We start from the raw sequence: 26,077 nt of genomic DNA, 5'->3' as shown, positions 1-26,077 counted from the left end.
TAAAGACTCTTTATAACTGTGAAAATAATCTTTATTTGACATAGAACAAGATGGGGCATTTCTCATTGAGAACTTTGGTACAGTGTAATACAGGTGAAACAGTAACTGCCCAGGTCCAAAGGAGGAAGGAACCTTTCAGATGATAAAACTGTAAACAAATAAATAAGCTGCTTAAGGAGCTTTAGCAGTTTGAAGCTATAATTTACAGCTAGATTTTTTTTTTTTTTTTTTGTAAATCATTATTTCATAGTATGAGTTTTACTCTTACTTCTAAAGAAATGGCACAAATTTAAGCTTACCAGCTTGAATTTTTTATTTTCTTTACTTCCAGAATTGTCCTGGAATAAGCACTTCTTTAGCTACTTACTTTGCATGGGAACTGGCCTTGGTCAAGTGCATACAGGCTCTTCTTCCTAGAATCTGGCACTGAGAGCCTTCTGCCACCCTGGGCTTAGTCAGCAACTTGAAGTGGGTCTCATGCTTGAGTTGGCACAGACTGCAAAAAAGAGCTTCTGGTATGGGGCACACAGGCTGCTTTAGGGTTTTACATCCATGCAGCTTGCTTTGAGGTATTATTCCTGAAGTTTAAGCTCTTATCATCACCAGTTGTTATCTTCCCAGGTCAGCTCTTCTCCTTCTTCCCAGCCTTCTGCCTCTCCCTGCAGCAGAACACACCAAGCATTTTTAAAACGACCCATTTGTTTATAGTATCAGAAGAGACTGACTGCCTCACAATAAGATAAACTAATCAGAAGTTAAGTGAGATTGCATTGGTTGTAATGTTACACACCATGTCCATTGGAAAGTAATGGTACATACAGTCCAGTAAAATTGGTCAGATTCCTTCTCAAGTCAAAGAGTTACAGCAGGTGGACCCAGGTGTGGCCAACGACAGCCGAACACAAAATATTTAAAATAAAGTTTCTTTTAAAGATTGGTTTATCAATCTGATGTGTGCCTAGTGCCTACAGAGTCATGGAATTTCCTGTAACTGGAGTTACAGTTGTGAGGCATCATGAGGGTGCTGGAAATCAAACCTGGGTCCTCTACAATAGCTAGTAGTGTTAACCAGAGCCACCTCTTCAACCTCAAGATTTTAGTAATTTGATTTTTTTTTTTTTTTTTTGTAAGTTTTGAACTGTGAACTTTGTAGATGACAATGCTGTGTTACTTAAAGAAATCATTTCTAGGAACTGGTTTTGTTGATTCTAGGTTTAATTTGGTAATTTTTAACCATTGAGAAAACTACTTGTTTATTGTTAACTAGGATCTCCAAGGGAAACAAACCCTCACTAGCACATTCAGTATAAGAATGAACTCACCTCAGTCATTTCTGGTGCAGCAAATTTTGAGGAAAACTGCATCACTGTTGAGATGTTATCCTTGTCAGGGACCATCACTTCTGTCCTTAGTTCAGGCAAAATAAAGAAAGTACCCGAAGGCTTAATTTCTGGGATCATATCTGCAAACCAGTCTAATTCAGGATCTTGTACTGGCTTCTTTTTTACTTGTATGGTAAACTCTTCTCCTAAACCAAGTTCTGACCGAACCTTAAGGGGTCTTTCCTGGGACACTTCTGGTGGTTTGACTTCCCGACGCTGCATATGATTGGTCTTTGAGGAAGGACTAGATTTCAAAGGCTTAGACTCCTGAGTGAGAGGAAGCAAGGCTGCAGTGTGCTTCTGCTCCCCTGAGGTAACAGGCATGGTAGCAGAGGCTCCAGCCACTGTGCTTACTTCAGTACCAACGCTAGACTCACAGTCATCCCAGGACTCCTCCTCTGCACTCAGATTGGTGTGCTGAGATTCGGCTCCATCACAGGGTGCTTGGGGCCCTATCTGAATATTGGTGGTTTGGTGCTCAGGCTCCTCAGGCTCACTCCAGTCAGGCCACTCTTCAGGCTTACTATTACTAGAAGCTGCTGGGAAGTTTCCATCATCTTTTGAGGTGTTTTTCACATCTGAGATTTCATTCATAGGGAATTTAATAGAGTCAGAAAACTGGTCGCCTGTGGGTATATGCAAGAATTAGTCTCACACAGTACTAAGAGCAAGCATATAAGTGTAGGTATAATTACTTAGAAATATCCATGCACATTAGCAAAAGTTAGACAAAGATGTCATATAAGTTCTCCAAATACACTTAAAGGAAACATACCATGTCACAAGTGATTTTTAGACCTGACTAAATATGTAAACACTCGGCATAAGTCTCTAAATAAATACAGATGCAGTCTTACGTGATCACCCTTGAGGTAGCAATGACATCTAAAAATATGTACTCAAGTAAGTTGTTTCTAAGAATTATTTTCTGTGAGATCTCCCAATACTCTGGGTGTATGAATGCCATAGTGCAGGTGTGGTGGCAAAGGACAACTGTGCAGTTCTACTTTATGTGGGCTCCAAAAACAACCTGGGTTATTAGCATTTACCACAAATGCTTTTACTTCCTGAACCATCTTCCCAGCCCATTTTATTTTTCAAAGACTCTTTTTTAATTACATGTTTGTGTGTATGTGGAGGGGTATACACAGCTGAGTACAGTGCCAACAAAGGCCAGAAGCATTGGATGTCCTAGAACTGGAGTTAGAGGCCGGAGCTGGGAACCAAACTTTTGTCTCCTGCAAGAGTAATTTGTTCTTTGAAATGCTGAGCCATCTTTCCAGCCCCCAAGTTAAGTTTGAAACAGACTTTATCAAATGTCATCAAGGTGCTAAGAAATCTAGGTTTACTCTGCTACCACATAGATCATTTTTCACTTTATTAACATCTCTAGAACTCTTCATTTTTGGTAAATTATGATGCAGAAGACATAAAACCACAAAAGTATCTGATATAAAAATGAATTCAAGTAATGTTTACTTATGTGGAAAGGTCAGGTATATAACCAATAGTTTGGAGAGGTAAAAAGGATAGAGGAATTCCAAAGTGTACTTGATTTTCAAAATTTAAGCCTTAATATTGTCAGAAATAGATTGAAGCAATGGGAAACACAGTTAAAATCCTTACCTGTCTGTAAAAGAGTATTGTAATACTCTTCCTGTATATTTTTCTTGCTGTTGATGGGCATGTTGCCAGAAAACAGCCATTTAGGGAATGCATTAGAAGAGGGGTTGTCCAAGACTTGTGAGATCTGACTCTGCTGGCTGCACACAACATGCATGGGAGAGCCTGAAGACAGTGAAGGCGGAGGATGAGCTTACTGATCTAGCATTTACATGGTGGGTAACAGTCAAGGAAGATGGGGATGCATAGCACAGATAAAATAACATCAGGCATTTGACCCCAAAACATCACTAAATGGGACCTGTCTCTAAAGGTCTCCTAAGGTTTTAAGACAGGTTGTGTCCACTGAGCATGGTGGTGATGGGATAAAACTATGAAGCAGTACATAGATAAAGCCTTTAGGGAAGTAGATTACAGTTCTTAAAATCATTTTGGTAGCAATCTAACACCTTGATTCCAACTTCCTTTTAAGAATAAGAGGCTACTAAGAGTACAAGCCAAATAATATTAGTGACTTAGTACCACAAAACTATATACTGAAAACAATAAAGATAATGTATGCTATGGGTATTTGACTTTGAGTGAGGAAAGTAGCTGACTTTAACAGTTTACCATAAAGTTTACATTACAGATTGGATGTTGATCAGAAAGATTTAGTAAAATTACAGCGGGGTATTTCCCCTACCTTAAAGCTAGGGTAAGGGGAGTCAACTGTCATTATAAGGCTTCAGCTCTCTAGCACCTCTCTCTTCTTCACCCTCAGCCCTCAGGACCTAGCACTACAAGTCAAAGAACTGCATTAGAGAGGGACCCAAAATTTTGTAATGAAATCATGGTCATACAAAGTAACAAAAAGGAAATGACATTGTTGGTAGCACAAGAATTTTGTATCTTCTACCTAGTGTACAGTGGGAAAAAACCAAAATCAAAGATTTACTTAAGTACTCAAAAATTTCTTTTACCCAATAGTCTAAAAAAGTCAAAAGAACTCATCTAATGTTTAAAAAAAGTCTTAAATAGTCCCCACTAAAATTCCAGTACATTCTCTGACCTACATAGTCTACTTCTAAGACTATCCTATGGAGGTGGAACCCCACATAATACAGATACATGTGTAAGGGTACTCATGGTACTACAGTTAGACACTGGTTAAAAACCTAGCAGTGGATCAACTGCTATGGCGGTTGAATCATTGAATTGTATTCAGTGAAATATTAGGTATAAAAGTGAGGTATGTTTTTATGTATTGGCCTGGAAACATCTTTAATATGCAGTACATGAAAATGATCTGTAACTTGTGCACAGCATCATTAAATATAATCTTATAAAAACCACATGCGTTGAGTGTGTAAAAAAAAAAAATCTGTATCCTTTTGTGGGCTTCCAAAAAAAAAAAAAAAAAAAAAAGGATTCTCACTGAACCATAAAATGTCACTTTGTACCCACTATGAGATGTTTGAAAAGAGAAACTGGACTTTCCTCATGGCATCATAAACCTAATGTTTTCTCTTACCTTCAGGGGAAAGATCACTAGTTTTGGTAAAACTTGGAGCAGTGCGTTTAAAGATCTTGGTTCTTTCTCCTCCCACAACCACTTCTGGTCCAAGTAGAGATACCAGCACCGCCAGGCTACGAAGAGTAATTGCCACAATGGAATTGCTGGTATCACGAAGGCCCAGTAATACCTAGGAGCAAAATTGGTGATGGGTGTAGACAACCACTATCTATCTCTCCTGGAAAGGAATTGGCCTGCAGCCATAATGCTTCTTCTAAGTCAGTGGTTCTCCAACTAACTATGGGAAAGAAACAGTATTTTACTTCCCCCTCCAATCCATCAAAGATTGCCAACACCCCCGCCCCCCACATACCCCAAACAGCCACATTATAAGCCAGCCCCAGAGCAATGGCTACGTGAAAATGGGTGGGGACTGCCTGAAACAGCTGCCCAACAAGATACATACACTAAGTCCTGTTTCTGGGAGCATCAAGGCTTATAATATGCAGGTGCTCAGAAGCAGCTGCACCTTGATTTCACATTTGATTTCTCAAGAGCTTCAGATAAATTTTGGTTTATTTTGACTCATGCCACTGAGTTAAGTTTTTTAACTTTTTGGTTTTTTGAGACAGGGTCTGTCTCTGTGTAACAGACCTAGCTGTCCAGAAACTTTTATCTTTACTAGGCTAGCCTCAAACTCAGAGACCTACATGCCTCTGCCCCTTGAGTGCTGGGATTAAAGGCACTACCACACCCAGCTCTGATAATTTTTTAAGGTATAAAATAATAATTACAAGCCTTGGGTGAGCAAATTCTAACATTCCCTATGGTGGATAAACAGGCTGAAAATCACTGGTAATAATCTCATGTTCTTTCTGTGGCAATTGCCGTAATCATTGTTCCACAAATGCTAGTGAAGGGCCGTGGGTCTGCTTACTCTTGTTTTTTTTTTTTTGTCTTCTCATTCATTTACCTCCACGATTATCAAACCGAATCATGACTAAACATCGTATGTTAACTGATTTGCCAAAATGATTGGACTGAAACAAAACACAATTTCACCTCTTTATATTTTAGCAACTTTTAAACTCATCTGCTGTCTCAAGGCTCAGTGAGCTACTATCTGAAAACCTCTTCCTTTCACTCCCTGAAGTGGCAGCACTCTGCACACACTGATTGTCCCACCGCCATCTTGGTCCTGACCTGTGGCAAGATGACTTTCTTCAGCTGTTCCTGATTAAAGTGCTCCACATAGGCTTCGATGTGGGACAGTAACACCATTCGTACATGCTCCTCATGGACCTCGAACAACTGGAGAAGCACAGGGATCACCCGTGACTGGAACAGTGCTGGCGAGAGCAAGCAAGGAGTCTCTCCTGGTGCATTCTCTACCCCAAATCAGAGGGTACAGACACAACAGTCATTCAGTGAAAAGGGTAAAGAACAAAATTCAACTGAGTCCAGAAGTTTATACATGTTTTATGTACTTTTCTACAATTTTAAGCCCCAAGCTAAAGGAATTTCTTAAAGGCTTTACTGTCTCAAGTGCTCTCTGCATCCTATCTGCTCCTGGCAAAGGCTCATCTTTAAAGAACATCCAGGTGACTCATGTTCTCCCTCAAATTCACAGTGAGGATGGAGAGCTCTAAGGGACATTCAAGACTAAAGGAAGTATGTTTAACTCAGCGATAAATGCAATTCTAAACTGAACTACCCACAGTATCTGTTGGTATGACACCATTAAAGAAAATGAACTCTGGGGGAGGGGAGAAGGTTCATTGGTTAAGAACATTGGTGATTGCAGAAGACCCAGGTTCAGGTCCCAGCATTTATACTGGTTTACAACCATTCCTAACTCCAGGTTCAGGGGCTCCAGTGCCCTCTAGTGTTTTCCATGGGGAGCAAGTATACGTATATATGTAAACATGAAAGCAAAAACACTTATACACATAAAACTAATTTTTTTATTTAATTTATTATTTACATAAAACTAATTTTAAGAAGATGATTGTTAAAGCAGGATCCAATCTAACTATAATTTTTTAGTATAGTAAAAATGTTCTCTAATCTGATGTGTTATCAAGTCTTATAAATCTTACAAACATTCAAAGCAATTACTTTGAAACCCACAGTTCCAAGAAATAAAGTGATCCTAGAGATTTTTAACATTTTTACTAAAAACAACATGGGTTGCTTTCAGTAACTGAGGAAGGTCAGGCCCAAGGATTCACTGAAAAGATAACCTGAGAACATAAGCCTTAAACCATTAAAATTCATATATGCACCACACTGCCTTCGTGTATGCCTCTCTGTGTATGTAATTGCTATACTGAAGAACTAGGAATTTTTCACAATAAATTTTCTATTCTCCCAGAAAGCTGGATTCATACACAAAAAAGATGGAACTAAAGGTATGTAAAATATTCAATCTATTTTGCCAATGATTTTTTTTTTACAAATCCCACAAGTCATGAAACAAGTGGGAATGTTAACACATCTCTTCATCTAAGTGGATAAGTGGTTCCTAGAACACCTTTTTGTTTTGTTTTTTTGAGACAGGCTTTCTCTGTAGCTGTGGAGCCTGTCCTGAAACTTGCTCTGTAGACCAGGCTGGCCTCAAGCTCAGAGTGATCTCACTGCCTCTGCCTCCCAAGTGCTGGGATTAAAGGCATGAGCCACCACTGCCCTGCTCTAGAACACCTTTTGTAAATGCCAGAAAATGAAACGTTGAAAAAATGTTATGAAAAATGATATGGCAATAAATATGACTCCCCAGGAAGATACAAGCTGTTCTGTATTTACCCCTGGGCTTTGGTACCTGGGTCAGGAGTTCAAACTATCATCTTAGGGAGGAGTAGCTGTTCTGTGCCTTTAGAAACAAACATCAATTTTAGAACACAATTACCCTACTCAAAAATGGACTAATAATTGCCTAACACCTTAATAACAAATACTAGAAAAAAGTCACCTTTTTTAGGGCCAAGGAGATATGGAAGGAAACTCTTAACAGCCACTGGCTCAGCAAACACCAACTGGTTAAGCAGAAGAGGCACCAGTCTTGAAGCTATTAACTCTTCTGACAAGCAGCTCACTCTGTCCAGCAGAAATCTGAGGACAGACGAGACAAGATGCTGTTAGCCTCCTAGTCATGTGACCCCTGTTCTTTGCTAGATGTGCTAGTCACCTGGCTTGATGCTCTTTTGCTGTCCACCTGCTGCTTCTAACTGCTACTGGCTATTTGTTTACTTTTGCTTGTTACATGCTTAATGTTAATATATGGCCTTCCTTGGTCACTGCTCTCATCCTCCTCTCCTCTCCCAACATTTCTCATCTCCAGCCTTACTGCAATTCCAAGTGCTCCTTCCACTCCCACACTGGTTCTTTCCCTCAGCCTATAAGCCTCCCAGCTTTATCTTTTATCTTTCTTATCTCAGGGTTTCCTTCACTGGTCCATCAATGCTCTTACATCAACAACTTACCTGCTGACTGAACCTCTTCATACTAACCGATCCAAGCCTTGTGTGATCTAAATCTGTCTCCATGAGTAGAGTGATCATTAAAGAGACATCTAGCTATCTCATGGTTACCTTCATTCCCTCAGTGGCTTCAAGGCAAGAAGTCTACTACCTACAAATAATGGCAACACTCTTGTGCCATACAAGGACCACCTTTTACCTGTCCTTGCTTTGAAATCTGCCCTCCAGCAGGAATCAAGGGGCTGCCCTTTGCTACAAATTACAATGGGTCTTATCTTTTGCATTCACTCCTACTTGTCTGTCTAGAATAGCTTTTCTCTAATCACCTCCCTCCCAGCAAAGCAAGACTTGCACCCATCTTTTCATATGTGACCAGCTTGTATCACCAGTACAGTCTATTCCTGTCACAATGTAAAATATGACATGTAAGAAAGTTCAATAACTACTGTGAAGTCAGAAGACTTGTTCATTCCTACATCACCAACATGCTTACATAGGTTTAATTCAAGTTAGTGAAATTCAGTTTTCTTCTGAACTTACTTGAAAAATTCAGTTTTTTCATCTTCACTCTTTAATGTCAAGCTTCTCAAGAAATTCACAACTTCTAGAAAATCATTTCTAAATACAATAAAATAAAATGGCAGGACAATAGGTTAATGGCATGTTAATTATTGAAGCCATTATCACAGACCAGACCACCATTTTCAATGAAGAAATGTTCTCTATGTCATATGAAAGATTAAAAGTAGCTGATGAGATAAATACAATGAAGTAAACCTAGAAGATCCTAATGTTTTAATAATTCTAAAAAACATCTGCCAGAGGATATAAATGGAAATACACATGCTAGCATACTTCAGGCTTCTGAAGTGACCATACTTCTCCAAATTTTTCACTGAACAAAACACTGGCAAATGGATTATTCTGGGAGAAATGGCAGAAACATTTCAAAGGAGCTGCTGATTCCCAAGTCTCTTCTTTGGAGAAGTGAAAACACTTGGAAAATAGAATTTCTGTAGAAGTCACAGCTATTTTCTCATTTTTCTGACTTTTGCACTTAGTCAAGGTCAGTTTCTGAGTTCACACAGTCCCAAACCTGTAAACTGTTCTGTTCCAAGAAAGCATGGCTCACATCCTACCACATGGAAGCCACTACATGGCAGTTAAGCACACAAGTTTGGCAGCCTACATGGCATGCACAGGTACTCCCTTCGCATGTTAATACCTCCATGTGACAGACCCTTGGACAACCCATCATTAGGGCACTAACTTCTCTGACTTCTGCATAAAAATCCATATGACTTTTAACTTCTGCAAACTTAATTTCCATGGGCCCAGTATTGACCAGTAGTTTTAATGAAAACCATCTATTACCACATGGAAAATACACAAGAAACTTGGAAAAGCACTCGGTACTGTATAAGCCATTTTCCTGCTTTTCAGGAGATGGCTCCACATCAATCACATGGTGTTTCAGGGTGATACCTGCAACGCTATAACATACTAGCAATATGTGCTCCGAGTTTTTTGCAGTTATGGTTTAATACTAGATCTTTACATCTGTTTACATGTCTCATTGCAGATGGTAACATATATGGTCTATGAACGTATGAATATGTGTTCACAAACTTTAACTTCTTAGAAGAGACAACTTGTTTATACTTCACGCACCCAAAGGATAAATAGATTGTCTACATTTATTTTATGTGTTCATCACACATCTGTTTCTTCCTTTGGTATTTCTAGGATTTGTCTCAGAGGTTCAGTTTTTTAAACCTTAAAGACTCATGTCAAATCTAAGTGTACCTGTGCATTCCAAACCCATGTTATTCAAAGTCAGTACTGTCTCCCGCTTTCTCTATAGCAGAGCATATGCACAAATGTCTTTAATCCAATGGACCGGGCTCAACTGCCTCAGTGAGGGATGCTGGTCTGCTTCATCCTGTTGCCTCTGGCACATTTACTCCTCATGCCATAGTTGGAAATGTGAAGTATGGGTTGGAGTGGTCTTTGTTTTTTTTCCCCTCTATACTAACACATATTTCTTAAAGAACTTGTATTATATAGGTAGTAGTAACAATTTACTACAATGAGAAATATGGTATTTCTAAGAATTGCCTACAAGCACAGGAAAATGCTGTTTATAATAATAACTGTTGAAAGACTTGTAAATGTAAATATATACAACTATATTCGTTAAATTAAGAAATAAATGGAGGGTATGACCTGCTACACTGGAAAAAAAAAAAAAAAAAAAAAAAACAACAATGGCATCTCTCTTCCTGATGACTACAGGCACTAACTCACAACCCCAGCATGGGCCTCTCTAGAGGTGGTTAGTCTTAGGGGCAGCAGAGCTGTCCTTTGCCTCCTGTCTAGCTCCCTAACTACAAACACAAAAAGATACTTTGTTTAGAAAACATCAGGTTAGCTTTGTTAATCAAATTCACAAACATGGAACTAACCTCCGCACAAGGTCTGAGGTTACAGAAATGATGAACATATCATTAAAGTTAACCTTGAAGGTCCAATACCATCTGTGAACCCAGGAGAGCATTATACTGTTCCCTTCTTTCTAATCGATGACTACATATTCTGGAACCCAGGAATCAGTCTGCTGCCAGAGAAACAATCTTGCCCCTCCCAACACATACCAGTGAACCAGCATATTCAGAAACACATACCAGTAATGCAGTGGCTGCAGACAGGAGATGCCATGTTCATCTACTTTGTCAACACACAATTGTAAACTATTCACAGAGATTAGTTTCTTTATCATCAAAATCCCTAATGAATCTGGATATAATTCCTTCATGCCAGCTAAGAATTCCTAGGACTTTCTGTGACAGGAAGCTTCGAGGCAACCAGCCTCTCTCCTGCACGGCACAAGATGCCCTCACCTGAAAAAGTCATGGGACAGTAAGGTGTTGAGCGCTGGCCGACACGTAGGCGTAGGATTCAGCAGAGCAGAGTGCAAGGTCTGTAGAAAGCTGGAGAGAACATCCGCTGAAACTGAAATCCAGAGCTACAGTTAGTTCCAGTGCCTTCTCCCTCTTTTCGGGCCTCTCTAGCTGGAGACTGATGAGAGCAAAAACCAACCTGTAAAAGCCCAAGCACATAAATCCCCAGCTGTTGCTACATGACGTCTGTCGTGTAGACCAGACCCCTGGGCAGGTATACAGTGCTGTCCTGATGGCACAGCCCACATTGCCACAGGTGCCTCCCTTCTGCATCCCCCATTTCCTGATTGTTAGCCCACCTGATCCAAACTGATGGCTCAAAAGGGGGTGGGTTTGAAGGTCTTTCTTGGGTAGGTTCTTCTCAACAGAGTTGACTGACTAAATGCCTGTATTTTCAATTCTTATACACATTTGCCACCATTATAGGTGCATTTAGTTCAAAAAAAGAACAACGACTCCTTAGAGCCTTAGAATGGATGAAGCAAGTTGCTAACCAAAAGGTACTTCTAGTACCAGAGCACTGTATACCCTGGAGCAAGCTACACTGACACTGCAGAAGAATGGCTTTGAAAGAATAAAGAAAGTTTAAGGCTGGTTTTGGAATTAATTTAACAGAAACATTGGAGTCTTTACTATTCAGGCTACTACATGTCAGTTTATTTGCCACAAGACAACTCAGAAGACAATCACATGTGATAGTAAACAGCCATTATTCAAAGTGCTTCTTACTTCAAATTCTTTTTTATTATTCAGACTTATGGAACCCCAAGTTTCTGCCCTTGCTGCTGCTGCTATTTGTCCTAAATAGATTGTGGAGAGCAGCAGGTTCCCCACTATACTGACGACTGTAGTCCTTGGACTTCCACATAGAGAGAGTGGGGATGCCTTTCCTACTCAGTCTGTGCATGTGGTAGTACAGCTGCAACTCACCCTGCTCCTTCAAGATGGGGAGCAAGCTGTCCACCAAAGTTCCGAAGGAATAGGCATCTCGGGCATGTCCATGGGACTCTGGAAGAGCTGCAAATTCTGGAGACTAAATGCAGTAAAACTATTAGAATGAGAGGACCTACTTTATAAGCCGTCTCCAATGTTCTCCCATGTTTGCATTTATTATACTCAAATCTAACTTCATGGTATCATATATCACAAGCTTTAAGAATTGTTAGTAGCCAGTACGTGACAAATTGGTGCAATTCTATGTCAATTAAAATGGTAGGTCCATTTCAAAATAGAAAAACTCTGAACTATTATGAAATAGAAGGTCTCTCTCAAATATTGAAAAACTTTGAAATATTCGTTGATGTAACTTATTAAAAATTTAAAAATATATATGAACAAAAAGATAATGTTTATGGCTTTCTGAAATGTGTCAGCAACCCAGGGTAAAACATACTATACATAATCCAATAGTTATATACATACAATAAAAAACAAAGTTTATAAAACGTTTTTTCTTATAATCTGGCATGGCCAGTGATATTTTCAACTTTTTTAAAATGCTGATTAACTTACTTAAAATCCATAAATCATCAGTTTTAAAATTTCCCTAGTCTGTGTATATAAAACAGGTCTGGCTAACTCTGAGATTGCAAATCTTAGGTCTTCTAAGCTTACAGTTGGGCTTGCATTTTCTGTAGAACATATTAACATAGTCCCTGGAGGTTGGTACTTAATTTAGGTCTTATAAAAAATTGTGTAAAGGGCACACCTTCTAGATTTCCTAGTAATTGGCCCTTTCCTTACCATGATATCAACAATCACTCTTCTAGCTGGAACCTGGAGTTCCAGCTAGTGACTAGCTAGGTAGATGATGCCAAGGAAAGGATTAGGTCACTGCCTTCCCCCATAATGGCGGCCTCCAGCAGAGTACAATGACTTATCATGTAATAAAATGATGCTTTCGCCACAATGGACATCTCCATACAAACACAAACCATAGGCTGGCTCCCTAAATGTGATAGATTAATTTTAATCTCAGGCATTTTCAAGATCAGAGAAGATGGTGAGGGCATTTTTGTTTCACACTGTCCCACACCAGTCTGAGTTGCAGTTGCATGATGGGGTCTTTACTCACCATCTCCTCAGGAGGAATAGACACTGGATCTCTTACTGACTGGATACTTTTGAGAAACTAGACAAATAAGAAAAATAACTCGTAACATATTTGGTATGTTCAATCTAAGAAAGAAATAAGCAGTGGAAGCAGGTGCCATTAAACCTTTTGATCAATGCCACCACATCCAAGACACAAATTTTAGAGCTTAATTTAACGTGAAATAGTTCCCAGTACAGCATGAGGCTGAGGAGCAGGAATGCTGGCTGCTCTTCTCCCATCTGGTTGTTTGAGTGATACCCCTGCTGTCACTCCTGGGGTACCTATCTTCCCACAGAAAGAATGACGGAAAGGCGTGTTGGTCAGATGTGGCCCATGCCTGTAGTGTTCACTATTAGGGAAGCTGAAGCAAGAAGTTTACTTGTGCCTGTAAGTTCAAGACCAGGCTGGAAGACATAGCAAGCAAGCTACTGGTCAGCAGATAACAAAAATTCACCACATTTCACTACATCATGGGGAATAAGTTTTGTTGTTACAAGACATTAAAACTGAGGCTCCTATGGGCTGAACAGATAAAAACAACACCTACTGAATAGGTATATCTATTCACCTATTCAAAGATTATTTTTGAAAAGCTTCCATGTTCAAAACGCCATTTAGGGCACAAAGACAATGAAATGAATGTGATAGCTCTTCTGTCCCCAGCCAGTGCTTACAACCTGAAGAGAAGCTCACAACTCAGATGTGCTGCATGCACAGTAGTGATGAAGTTTGTTAGACAGGGAAGGATTTAGAGATGGACTTAGGCTTGATCTAGCATGTGTGTCCATTTCCTAGGAGGCCAATGGGAGGAAGAAGGTGGTCCAGCAGCAGAATCACATCAGAAGAGACAGGGCCCATCAGAGCTGCTCTGTGTGGGTGCTGAACAGAGTTGAGGTAGGATGGGCAGGTATTGTGAGGAACTGTGTATGCCATGGCCAAGAATTTGTGCAACGGAAACAGAAGTAATGAGAGAGTATTTACAGAAATGGCAGCATTGGAACAGAGGACCTCTCATGAAGGTGCCCATTACACATTGCCTAAGTGTAGAAATAGCCCGAGAAGACACACTAAAACAACACATCAAAGAGAGTGCAGTTAAGAGTGCTTCTTGATCTTCAGAGGACCAGAGGCCAGCTCCCAGCACCCATATACGGTGACTCACAACTGCCTATAATTCCAGGTACAGGGGATCTGACATCCCCTTCTGGCTTCCCTGGGCCCCTGCACAGATGTAGATTACAGCACACACCCTTTAAAAAAGACAGCCAATACTTCCACAGAGACATTATGAAGGGAGAGCATGCAAATGGTGAAAAGACACAAAACAGGGAATACAGCAGCTTATCTACTAGGAGGAAAGGTATAGAAAGTACCATAGAAGTAACAACTCAGGCCACAATCCCATATAATACAGTGTACTGACATTAGGCAACTCAGACATTGCTCAATGAGTACTTCTGGCCTTGTAATAGACAGGTACTGCTGACCTGAGCATTAAGTATAAGTAGAATGAAGCACAGAGCACTTATAGGGAACAAAAAGGTGGCAACTGGCTTCAGTGTTGAATAAACCACTCATTTACCTCTTGGTCTCAGGCTCCTTACCTACCAAATGAGAAGGGACTACATGAACTTCAGAACTTACTGAGGAATAAACATTACAATTTTCTGAACATGAGCATCAACAGAGACTTAAGTCTTCAAATCTAAAATCATAACCGTGAAGGAAAGTGCCCAGGCAAGAACCCCATCTCAAGTCACCATCATATCCTCTGTGAGGAAGAGAGCTGCCACATGGCTTACCTCTGGTGTGGCCTGAGGAACTTTGCACACTGTTTCCATGCCTCCAAGTTTCCAGTGCCCATCTTCACTCACAAAAACAGAAGATAAGCAGACATTGTTGTGTGTCAGCTGTCCCTGGGAAAGAGACAAACAGAACAAGAAGACTGACATCCCAAAACCTGAAGGTTTTAAACAATTCCATACTAGTCACCACACATACCAATACGGTCTTTGGCACCTGCAGCAGAACATATGGGCTGTGCTTAAATTAACAAACCAGAAGCAGCTAAGAAGGGAAAGGGTCCGGCTAGCTCCCCTGCCTGGTAGGGAAGGTCAGGGAGACATCAAGGCCAATGCACAGAGGGCATCACTCCCACACATGTCCTTAAACGAACACAAGCCTTCACAGCCTGGGTCACTTGCTTCTAGTGCCTTAAATAAAAAGTATCACAGCTCATGCAAGTTATGTCAATTTCTCCCCTAAAGTCTTTCTTGTCATGAACCCAGACGACGTCACCTGAAACCTTGGCAGTCAGTAGACATCCTGCCAGAGGAGGAAATGGAATGACAAGGGCCACTAGAAAACTTCTCACCCACTTTAACTTTAACTTTAAACACTAAGAAAAATAGTATACTCAAATGCAAGGAAGGGAGAAAATGAGAACAGGGTTTAAGTAGTTAAATTTCTTTTTCAAATCAGGAACTATTCATTCCAGTACACAAAAAGCATACTAAATATTCTACTCACATGATCCAATGTGTATGCATTTTATACATGAAATATATATAATAAAGGAAGACTTTTAACAGCATGGTGATATGCTTGGGGAAAAAGAAGAATAAACAGAGTATTTGATAGATATACATACATATTTTCTCTGGAACAAAGCACTGCGTACTACAGTTGCCTCTGGAGGAAGATTAAATCTGAAGATAGGACGGAAGTTTAACTTGCCTTCTTATCCTGTTGCTTTTCTATTATAGACATATTTTCTTCAACAAAAAGACATTCTTCCCCAATGAAGCATGAATAATTCTTGTTGCCATGTGAACCCCAAAAGACTTTGAAATTCTAAGAAATTATAAACTGCACATGACATTTGGAAAGACACTGACAGAAATAGCTCTAAGAACCTAAGATGAGCCTGGTGCTAGCGTGTGAAGCCTATGATGCCAATTTCCCATCTCTGCAGAATGTGAAATATCTAATGCTTCAGAATGTAAATGCCACATAACACCAGCACAGAACCAGTGACAACAGACAGACCACAAGTAAGCACAGAACCGATCAGACCACAAGTAAGCATAGAACCAATATCATAATCCCAGACACCACCAGAGCCAAGCTTACTAGCTACAGCACCTTGTTATGGGGATGCCTCTTCACTGGATTCACTCACCCAACCAGAAACACCATTTCTTCCTAAGAAAAAAATGGCTATTTCTTTCTTTGAAATCTAAAGTGGAAAAGAACTTCTGAAAACGAACAGGAGCTTTGGTCTATAGCAACACTACTGCCAGGACCTTCTCTTCACAGATACTGACTGTAGTTATATTTAGATAAAGACTTACCTAAAATAAGAGGTAGACAGTAAACTGAAAGAATATTGTCTAAATATCTGCTCAGGGACAGAGAACGACTTGCTGACTCCACAAACTATCTGCAGGGTCTCTTGTTCCACTCTCGTCCTAGTTTCTCTCAGTATGAGTCTCTAAGTACCTCCACCCAGAGGGTCAACTCAGTCCCCATCAGTCCTGTGAGGGAGACTGTCAAACCACTTACTCTGTCATGAAGGAAGATCAGAGCCAGCAATACGTCATAGATTCCAGCACAGACTTCTGCAGGAGACAGGGTTTCCAGCGCCACTTCCAGAGGCTGCACTCTCTCAGTGACGAGATGAATACCATCTGCTTCCACAGTACAAGATAAAAATCTTAGCAAGCAAGGGTGACGAAGGGTCTTTAAGTGCTTTAAAATACAAATAGAAGAGTTGGTGAAGTTAATGACACAAACCAGATTAATTACAGTTTCACACACAGTGTAATAAAAGTCATGCTTTAGTTAACTATTCCTTCAACCTCCCTATGCACCCCCAGATTTCAAGGAAAAAAAAAAAATCTATAATTTGTTTTAACTTTATTCAACTTACCAATACTTGATTAACTCTACAGACTTCTTATTCCCTTTATAAAAAACCTCCTGAGTTCTCACGCCTTTCAACTATGATTGTCACAAAACTGGAATGAAATGCCAGAAACGACCCAAAAATTCTCCAAAGCATGTGACTATGGAGCAGAGGCAAAGCAGCTAAGTGAATGAAGCTCGGCCTTCTCCTTGTAATGAGCCACACATTAACAGCAGGCTTTAGTTGTGAAACCATGGAGGAAGGGTCCCAAAAATGCATCAAAAATCTCATTATCTTTTAGACTAGACTCAGAAAGGAACCCAGGAAGGGCAGAGTATGAAGACACTGTCCTAGAGGGTAGAGAGTTGGGAAAGGAAAGGACTAATTTTCTGCAAAGCCCCAAATCTTCAAACTCTGGAATCAGCAAGCAGGCACAGGGGAAGACCTAAGCAGGAAGGCAAAGGTTCAAGGAAGGAATGGAAATTTGAACTGCTACTCATGGGAATTTGAGGTCTGAACCTAATAAAGGTTAACTGCCTCCTAAATCAAGCCTAAAAAAGCCTTATTAGAAAATCAGTAGAAGAATGAATAATCTCTGCCACACATTAAAATACCCAAAAGGGAATTCAAAACCTCTTCAGCCTGAGAATGTGATCCATTTTTAATGGGAAATTACTGGAAATTAAAACCGTAAGTTATGAATTCATTAACTGTGTGAATGTGACATAGTATAGAGTCAGGAAATCTGAAGATAATATTAACCAACCAAGGAAGAAAATGATTGTTTGTTTTAATGATCAGCTCGAGAGGAACCTGTGTGACAATAACAAAAGGCCTGTGCAGGTAATGGATTTCCCCAAAGACGAAAATGGGGGCATAAAGAAAGTGTCATTGCTAAAAATATAAACTGGGCCCAAATCTCTAATACACAAATGTAAGATTGTAAACATTTTAGGTTTAAAGGACATATAGCTTCTGGGGCCAATTTTTAAAAGTTCCTTTAAAAACATAAAAGATTCTTAGCTCATCCTGGCCTGTCATTTGCTGACCCCATCACTGGGATATATCACTCTTATTAAACATTTTATTTTCTTAACTTTCTACCTATTATCAAACACCTAATCCTGCTAAAATACTTCAACATTTAAAAAATTTTTATTATCTGAAAAGTGATTGCAATGTTTTTCAATTACATTATCTCACCAGTAAAAAAATGCCTTATATGCTGTATATACACCTACATTTAACACAAGAAAACACTAGAAAACAACAAGCAGGCATGGTGGCACAGGCCTTTATCAGCACTTAGGGGGCTGAGGCAGATGGATCTTTGTGAGTTTGAGGCTGCCTGGTCTATATAGCAAATCCCAGGATAGCCAGGTTACACTAAACACCAAAATATTAAAAGGTAAAAATGAAATTAAATAGCTAGTCCCATTTTTTTTTCCCTCAAATTACAATGAATTATGATGTAGAAGCCTGTGGTTTCATGTTTAGGAACCCATAATATAAAATATTCCCCTTTCCTATCAGGTTCCTTAGCAGATAGACAATACATGTGGATGGATGACAATCTATTTTGTCTGAATACTGGTGTTAAAACTACAGTGGTTCTTCCCTTTTTGGTTTGAAAACTGAACTGAGATTGGAGCTAACACTCAGAGGCAGATGAGAAGAAAGCAACTGGAAACTTGAGGTCTAAATAAGGGGGTTAATTGCCTGCTATCTGAGTGTTATAACAACTATTACTGCTGGCTCTGTTATTGTCTATTATCTCTGGATTTTCTATTCCTAGTACATACTTCATATAATGAAAATATTAACTTGATGCTACAGCTGAATATAGTGGTAAACCATAGCCCAGCACTGTGGAGGCTGTCAGTGCAAGCTTGAGGTTCTATGAAGTGACATTCAAGCCAGACTCTGCCTCAATAAAAACAAACAAACAAACAAAAGGGAAACTAATTACTTCAAACAAACGAAAGTTAATCCCTAAAGTTAATATATATATATATCATACACTTGCTAAGTACTATGACCAGTTCTTCAGACTCAAAGACATCCTCATAAAACCAACTCCTCAGCATTTTGTTGTTGTTTCAAATTTCTCAATGTATGGCAGAAGAAACAAGTAGGGGCTATCTGCAAGGTCTCAGCCAAAACTTACAGGGCATTTGTGGATATGAAGGTGGGGAAATTCTTTACTCTCAAGCTTTCTTAAAGCACAAAAATCTTCTCACTAGGAGAGGATCTTTGGGAATTTTCCTTTTAAAAAATGTATGAGCCATGCTATTTTTACTTCAGGGTCCATATTCTATAAAAAGTAGTAATTAAAAACCCTTTAATAGTCCTGAGACAGGAGGAGCTAGAAAGATTATAAGCCTTCTACCTCACTGGTTATACTCACTCTAAGTTATAAAGCACTGTATACACAGTCTAACAGATGAAAGTAAATGAACACATTAAATGCTAATTGCATGGAAGAGTAAAGTATGGTGTCCTAGCATTTGCAATTCCAATAAAAATTATTAACAATACCTAGATGGGGTTGAAAAGAGACAAAATGAAAAATGCATCCTGAGAAGATTATTACACATGTCCTTTTCCTTAGGAAACATTTCTTAACTGTCAGTTTTGTGTTTAATCAAAGATAAAATATCAAGTAATCAGTGTGAAGTACGAAATACCAATATTACCAGCATAACCTTTCATAGCCAATAAGGAAATAAACCATGTAAACAGCTTGGGAAATCATCTAGTGACTTTTAAAAAGGTACTCAGTGATACAGACCATGATTCATACAAAACAGCTATCAGTTCAAGCTGAAAACTTCCCATTCATGAACACAACTGGATTTTTCTCTCTAGAAATTCCCTGAAGATGATCTAAATTAGAAAATATGCAAAAGTTGGTTATACAAGAAACTATCAGCCCAGGGCACTACTTTCTTTAAGAAAAAAAAAAAGAAAGAAAACAAAAAACAAAAACAAAATAAAACAAAGAACAACTGTTTTCACTGAATAGTGTTCCAAGATGGGAACATTCTTTCTTTTCCTATGGCATTTTTCCCTCTCTCATTAATTTATTTTTTATTTATTTATTTGTGTGTGTGTGTGTGTGTGTGCGCGCTCCCAAGCGTGCATATACTGAGGATAGATCCATGTGTGCTATGGGATAACCCTTTTGTATGCTGTCAACATGTTTTATTCCCATAAATAAAGAAGCTGCTTTGGCCTATGGCAAGGCAGGATAGAGCCAGGTGGGAAATTCAAGCAGAGATACAGGAGAAGAAGGGCGAGTCTGGGCAGATGCAGGCAGACTGGAAAAACCAGGACCAGGTGGCAATAGATAAATAGAAATGGGTTAATTTAATGTAAGAGCTAGTTAGTAATATGCTTGTGCAATAGGCGTATTTGTAATTAAGTCTCTGAGCGATTATTTTAAAAGTGGCTGCAGGACCAGGTGGGAGAGAAAACCCTCGCTTACACATGTGTTCACCCATGTCAGGGATGTACTACATGGCCAAGCTACACCTAAGCATTATTTCTTTTAAGCTGTCAATGTCTGATGACATCAAATCACAAAGCAAACTGACCACACCAATACTCTCAACCAACGGTGGCAGTGACCAGGGACCAAAAGGGACTTTCTTACTGGGGCTAAAATGGGTGCCTCCAGAAGTCAATGACCCTGTAAGGTTTCTCACCAAGAACCAGAGGTAGGTTGAACATTCTTTCTGTAACACCTCTAACACCCAAATTAAAAATGTTGTGACAAGGGCTGAGCGATGCTTAGCAGTTAAAAGCACTTGGCTGCTCCTGCAGAGAACCAGGTATGACTCCTCACACCCACAAGACACCTCACCCTAACCCTAACAGTTCCAAGGGATCTGATAACCTATTCTACTCTCCCTGGCTACTAACTGAATGCACATGGCCCATAGACATATGTGCAGGTCAAGTAATCATACACAAAAAAATCAAAGTACAATATTATTTTAAATGCTGTGACATTACAAGTGTTTCAGGGCAAGAATGGTAATATAAAGTTCCTAAAATACTTTATTTTCAAGAACATCTACACACTAATTAAAATATCAATATGCAGCATGTTTGTTAAACTAGATGAATCTCATCTCTTAGATCAGAGGCATGAAATCACCTGCCTACCTTTCTCATTAAAAGCATTATGATAAAAGCTATCACAAGGAGTTCTGTGAGGCTCTTTGGCTGTTGGGATGGTAGTTAGAGACAGACAACTGTTTTTATGTGACACTGAGTGTCCACATTGCCCTCAACCTTTATGAAGTTCATTTGAGAGGAAACCTCATAAGTAACAGCCCTATGAAGACAACCCCATCACAGTACCTTGGCGGCTTTGTTAACCTTGTCTTCATTTTCTCTCTTATATATAAACACCGAGGCACATTTCCCATCTTGCAGTATGGCGGGGTAAACAGCAAGTCCAGAGGGCAAGGTGAATGGTGGTTCTCTCAGTGTATAGCTCTTTAAAGCACTGCTCTCTGATCCCATCCCTTCTGCAGTGAGGCAGTACTGCAGCTCCTCCTCAAGTCAAACAGATCTACAACACAGCAGAGACAAATTAGAACATCAAGCATCCACCTTGATAGAAGCCAGGTAGCTATCCAGCTTACCCCAAACCCCAAAGTGTCCATTCCAACTTAGTCATCATTCCTGCAGTGATAACAGTTGCATTTGATAATACAATCGGTCAACGAATAGCAAGTTATCAGGAATGTTTGTTAATTAACAACTAACAAGTCCAGAGAAAATTCATGTTACCAAACAGCCACACAGACTTTCTTCCCAAACCCAATCACATACAAATATCTATAAAGATTTGTAACACATTTCAGTTAAATATAAGTAGTCTTAGACAGCAGTGGTGGCACATGCCTTTAATCTAAACACTTGGGAGGCAGAGTCGGGCGGATCTCTGAGTTTAAGGCCAGCTTGATCTACATGAGTTCTAGGATAGCCAGGGCTCACAGAGAAACCCTGTTTCAAACTCCCAGCTCCCCAAAAGTAATCTTTGTATGAACACAAACTTAGATTTTCCTTCCACTTGGAGAGCCACAGAATACTTTGTTATTATGTAATGATGCCTAAAATACAAGTCTATCAGAGAATTTACAATGTGTACAGATGTACAATGTGTACAATGTGTACATTTGTCTGTACAATGTGTACAGACAAAAGCACTAAGGGCAAAAAGCTATACAAAATGAGTTTTTCAAAATCTAAGAACGTCTGTAGGTGAGAACTAATTTTGCCCTTTAGTAAATGCACTAAGGTTTGACATACCTAACAATTTATTTTTCTTAGGCTTGAGGATTATTGAGGAAGAGAGGGTTTCTAAAAGCCAGAGGAACAGGAAGTTTGCGTTGAGATTATATCTCTTAGAAAGTCAAAGAGGAGTGCCATACAGTCTCATTAAGCCAGCTGCATAAATAAGACCTAACAGAAAAGGGTGAAAGCTCACATAACCCCATCCCTAGCCAAAGAACCACAGGCAACTGGGGAATGCTGAGAATCATTGACTGCTCTTCCAAAGGGAAGAGTTCCCAACTGGGTATCCAATACCAAGTGGTTAACCCTGAGATCAGAGATGCAGGTAATATTGTACAGACTGAGCAGGTACACAGACATAACAGAAAAAGAGACCATGAATTTGAGACAAGAGGGAGGTGGCTGTATGGGAAGGGTTGGAGGGAGGAAAGGGAAAGAGGAATGATATTAAGGTATAATTTCAAAAAATAAAAATATTTAAAAGGAAATAATATTAAGAACAATACCAAAATAGCCAACTGCCTCACTTTTTATTAGAACAACAAATAAAAATAGTTCATAGGGTAACAGAGAAAAGCAAATCTGCTCATCTAGAGATCCAGTAATGCCTGCTCAGTGAGGGCCTTCCTCCTGCTCCCTGCCCATGGCTAATGACTTGTTTCAGATCAAAGAGCAGTCAGCTCACAGACTAACTTCAGTACCCACAACCGGAACAAAGGGGCAGACTCCTCAGACCACTATCTCCTCCAGGAGTTTGAATGGGGCAAGGTTTTCTCTATCACTAGTAGCACATCTGAAGCTGTGGGCACTGGGAGGTGGAGCTGGTGCTATGGTAAAGGAAGGCCACATGGGAGCAAAAACTTGGCAGCACCAAGGAAGCGAGTGGTCAGTGGGATAACAAGTTCAGGCTGCAGGAATGGCTTTTTTATGGACGAACACCAGCATCCCCATCTCAGACCTGTTTCAGGCCTGCAGGATGAGCAGCTGGCTTCTAATCCTGTTTTTTTCAATGACTAACCTCTTAAGAGTCTGCAGCTTCCCTGACTGGCTTGAGTGGCCCATGCTCTTTGAAATCAACTGCCATTTCTACTCTAACCCCTGCTTGAAACATCAGTGAGATCATAGGCATGGGTCAAGGGTTACTTTGAAAAGTATGTGAGGCTGGCCTGCATTCTTGGTTCACTACAAAATAAAACTTTTCAGAATCAACAAACAACAAAGGAAAAACAGAACAAGGAACTACAAGCAGATGAGTGTATTCCTGGCAGAAAATCACACTACTAAGTTTCATCGTTAATCCTGAAGAGATACTTGTGGTCACTGAGATCCATGAGCTGTGCTATCAGAGGCAAGGACAATGTACATTTAATTTACTTATTTCCAATAGTAAAACAGGCCCTTGTTGGACTACTGAGCTTTCGAGTATCTATTAACTTTTAATTCAATATTGTAAATACAAAGTGATGATAATTAATAACTTTAGATTTACAAGAATATTAGAAAGACACTAAAACCTGTCATTTTTCACACTGGTGTATTGCCTATGACCCTAAGAAAAGCCACTTTTAAAAAGGGATGTCTCAGTTTCTGCTGAAGAGAATGGAATGCCTTGTATTTTTGTTGTTGCTTTGAAAGCTTGGTGATGCTGAGAGATATCTATTGACACCATCGAATGTGAGACTGGCCGAACAGCAGAGTTCTATGCCCATTGCAGCAGGGAAGATGTAAGGATGACTGCATTTGAGGACACGAAAAGGTGGTCACTGAGTCTTCCCAAACTGTTTCTAGGAGGCAGGGGTGCTGACTAAACAGTGCTTTTAAAACCGAGACCTGAACTGAAAGGAACTTACTGAAATGCAAGATATGCACAGCACTGCGAACTCCAAATATTCTTCCTTGATTTGGGGAGTAAGGAGGAAAAAATGAAATAGTGCCACGTAGATTTGAAATGGAAAGTCACACGAAGGTAGAAAAGGATATTCTAAAATAACAGACATTTACAGAATACAACACTTCCACTTTCTATAATGAAACGTCGAGTTGACAGTCTCCTTGAGTGTGAATATATACCATAGCCATCTTAAAAACAAAACCAAAAACATCGTTTACTTATTTTCCTCCTTTTTCTTTCTTTGGCTTCAGGTGAAGCTTCAGAAGGGATCACCTGTGGTTGGGAAGCACCCTTGTCTAGGTCCCTGAACAACTTCAAGACTCAACTGTAAAACCCGTGTCCTCTGAGAGAAATATGTCCCTGTTAGTTATTCTACCAACAATTAGAGATTCTCTTGGCTCCAGTTCCCTTAGCTTCAAAGTGCCAAAACTTATGGCTTGCCCGGGGAATCTTAAGGATATGCCTTACTCCTGACACTTAGCTGCCGGGGTGGGAAACCTTACTAGCAGCCCTGTGCTTTGATGTGTTTCAGCCATGTATGCTGGCGGTCAAGAACTCACCCCACAGTGCTAGCTGATTATGTAGTGGGTGGACTAAAAGTATTCTGTCTGATCTCAGCTCAGGATACACACCAGCCCCTCAACCAGGAGCAACTGTGATCCCCAAATTCAGCAAAGACGACTTTGGGAGATACGTGTTACTCTTACTCTACGCACGAAGCCCCCGGGGGCCCAGCTGTCTGGGAGCCTGCACCGCGCGACCTTCCCGCTAGACTCCAGGCCGGGCCTCTTCGCTCTCCACTGGCCTCTGCCGCGACGGCGGGGGTCACCCGAGAAGCCGGAGAGAGGGCACCCCGAACAAGCAGGGGCAGCCAGCGCTCAACGGGCCGCGCCAGCTCTCCCCGCGAGGGGCGACCCCGCTCCCGCCCCGTCCCGTCCGGCCTGGGCTCCGCTCGGCTCCCGGTTACCTGCGGGCGGCGGGTGGAGACTGGTGGCTGGCTCGGACACTCAGGCCTAGGCCCCTGCACCCGCAGCCTCCTGAGGACCGGCTCAGAGCGCACCAGAAGGGCCCGGAAACGGGTCAACACACCGGTCTTCAGTTCCTCCGACGCCACCACCGAGGCGCGCGAACCCGGAACCGAGCTAGAGCGGCCGCACAGGTGATGCTCGGGCCCGTGCCATCTGTAGGTGTAGGTGTGGGCGCCAGGGAAACCCACGTCTCACGCCTGCTCCCAGCCGCCTGTCCCGGCTGCAAACACACCGGTCGGCGTGTGCTTTTAGCTCATTTGCACAGGTGTCCTAATTTTAATGTTTGGATTTTTAACCTGACGGTTTTGACTTCACTTCCGCCCGAATTCAAAATGGCCGCCTCCGACTTCGGATAAGTACGATGGTGAGGGGGCGGGGCAAAGGGAGGAGTTTGGTGCTGAGCCAGAACTTTTCCGGTAACGACTCTCATCATCCTGGCCACCCCTGGCTGGCCGCGCTACCTGGGCAGAATTTTTTTTGAACTACTGGTGAAGTTATCAGAAATCATGATGATCTAGGCTTAAGACTTAAGATTTCAGCCTGGAATCATTCAGCGGGAAAGTAAAGTTAAAAGGAACACTGTTGCGATAAAGCAGGCGAGGGTGACCGAGGTGGAGGGACAGACACGCCAGGGGAACAGCGCTCAAGTGAGAAGTTTTATTAGAAAGAGGAGGGAGGGGGAAGGAAAGAGAAACAGTGTAAAGAGACAGAGGCAGAGAGGACCCGTGGAGCAGCAGGAAGGAGAGAAAGAGGAGTGGGAAAGAAGGCGTAAGTGGGCGGGGTCTCTTTTACAGGGGTCCTTTGCACCTGGGCTGACCAGGGTACCGCCTGAGTGCATTCTGCCAGGTGACAGGGGCAGGCCAGCGTAATGCTTGAATCCTTACAAATACTACTCCTCAAGACCTAAGAA

The 26,077-nt window shown here is 40.8% G+C and overlaps 1 protein-coding gene across 4 annotated transcripts; it reads right to left on the bottom strand.

Moving 5' to 3' along the window:
• Positions 1-9: 9 nt before the first annotated feature.
• On the bottom strand, positions 10-25,350 carry Scyl3 (SCY1 like pseudokinase 3). 4 transcript variants are annotated; one of them, XM_051186127.1, is made up of 14 exons: positions 25,107-25,350; positions 21,307-21,520; positions 16,596-16,781; positions 14,834-14,947; positions 13,011-13,067; positions 11,867-11,969; positions 10,877-10,988; positions 8,517-8,594; positions 7,469-7,608; positions 5,704-5,888; positions 4,519-4,690; positions 3,009-3,170; positions 1,323-2,008; positions 10-659 (listed from the first exon to the last, which is right to left on the bottom strand). In XM_051186127.1, the coding sequence occupies exons 2-14, from the start codon at positions 21,469-21,471 to the stop codon at positions 600-602; spliced, it is 2,220 nt and encodes a 739-aa protein (XP_051042084.1). In that variant the 5' UTR covers positions 21,472-21,520; positions 25,107-25,350; the 3' UTR covers positions 10-599. The 4 variants fall into 4 exon arrangements, with proteins under 4 accessions (XP_051042084.1, XP_051042085.1, XP_051042087.1 ...); XM_051186128.1 differs by having other exon boundaries at positions 1,323-1,960; XM_051186130.1 differs by lacking the exon at positions 16,596-16,781.
• Between the last annotated feature and the right edge of the window lie 727 nt (positions 25,351-26,077).

The sequence above is a fragment of the Phodopus roborovskii genome, unplaced genomic scaffold, assembly GCF_943737965.1.
Source record: "Phodopus roborovskii unplaced genomic scaffold, PHOROB, whole genome shotgun sequence".
NCBI lineage: Eukaryota > Metazoa > Chordata > Mammalia > Rodentia > Cricetidae > Phodopus > Phodopus roborovskii.
This window is presented reverse-complemented; position numbering and strand designations above follow the sequence as displayed.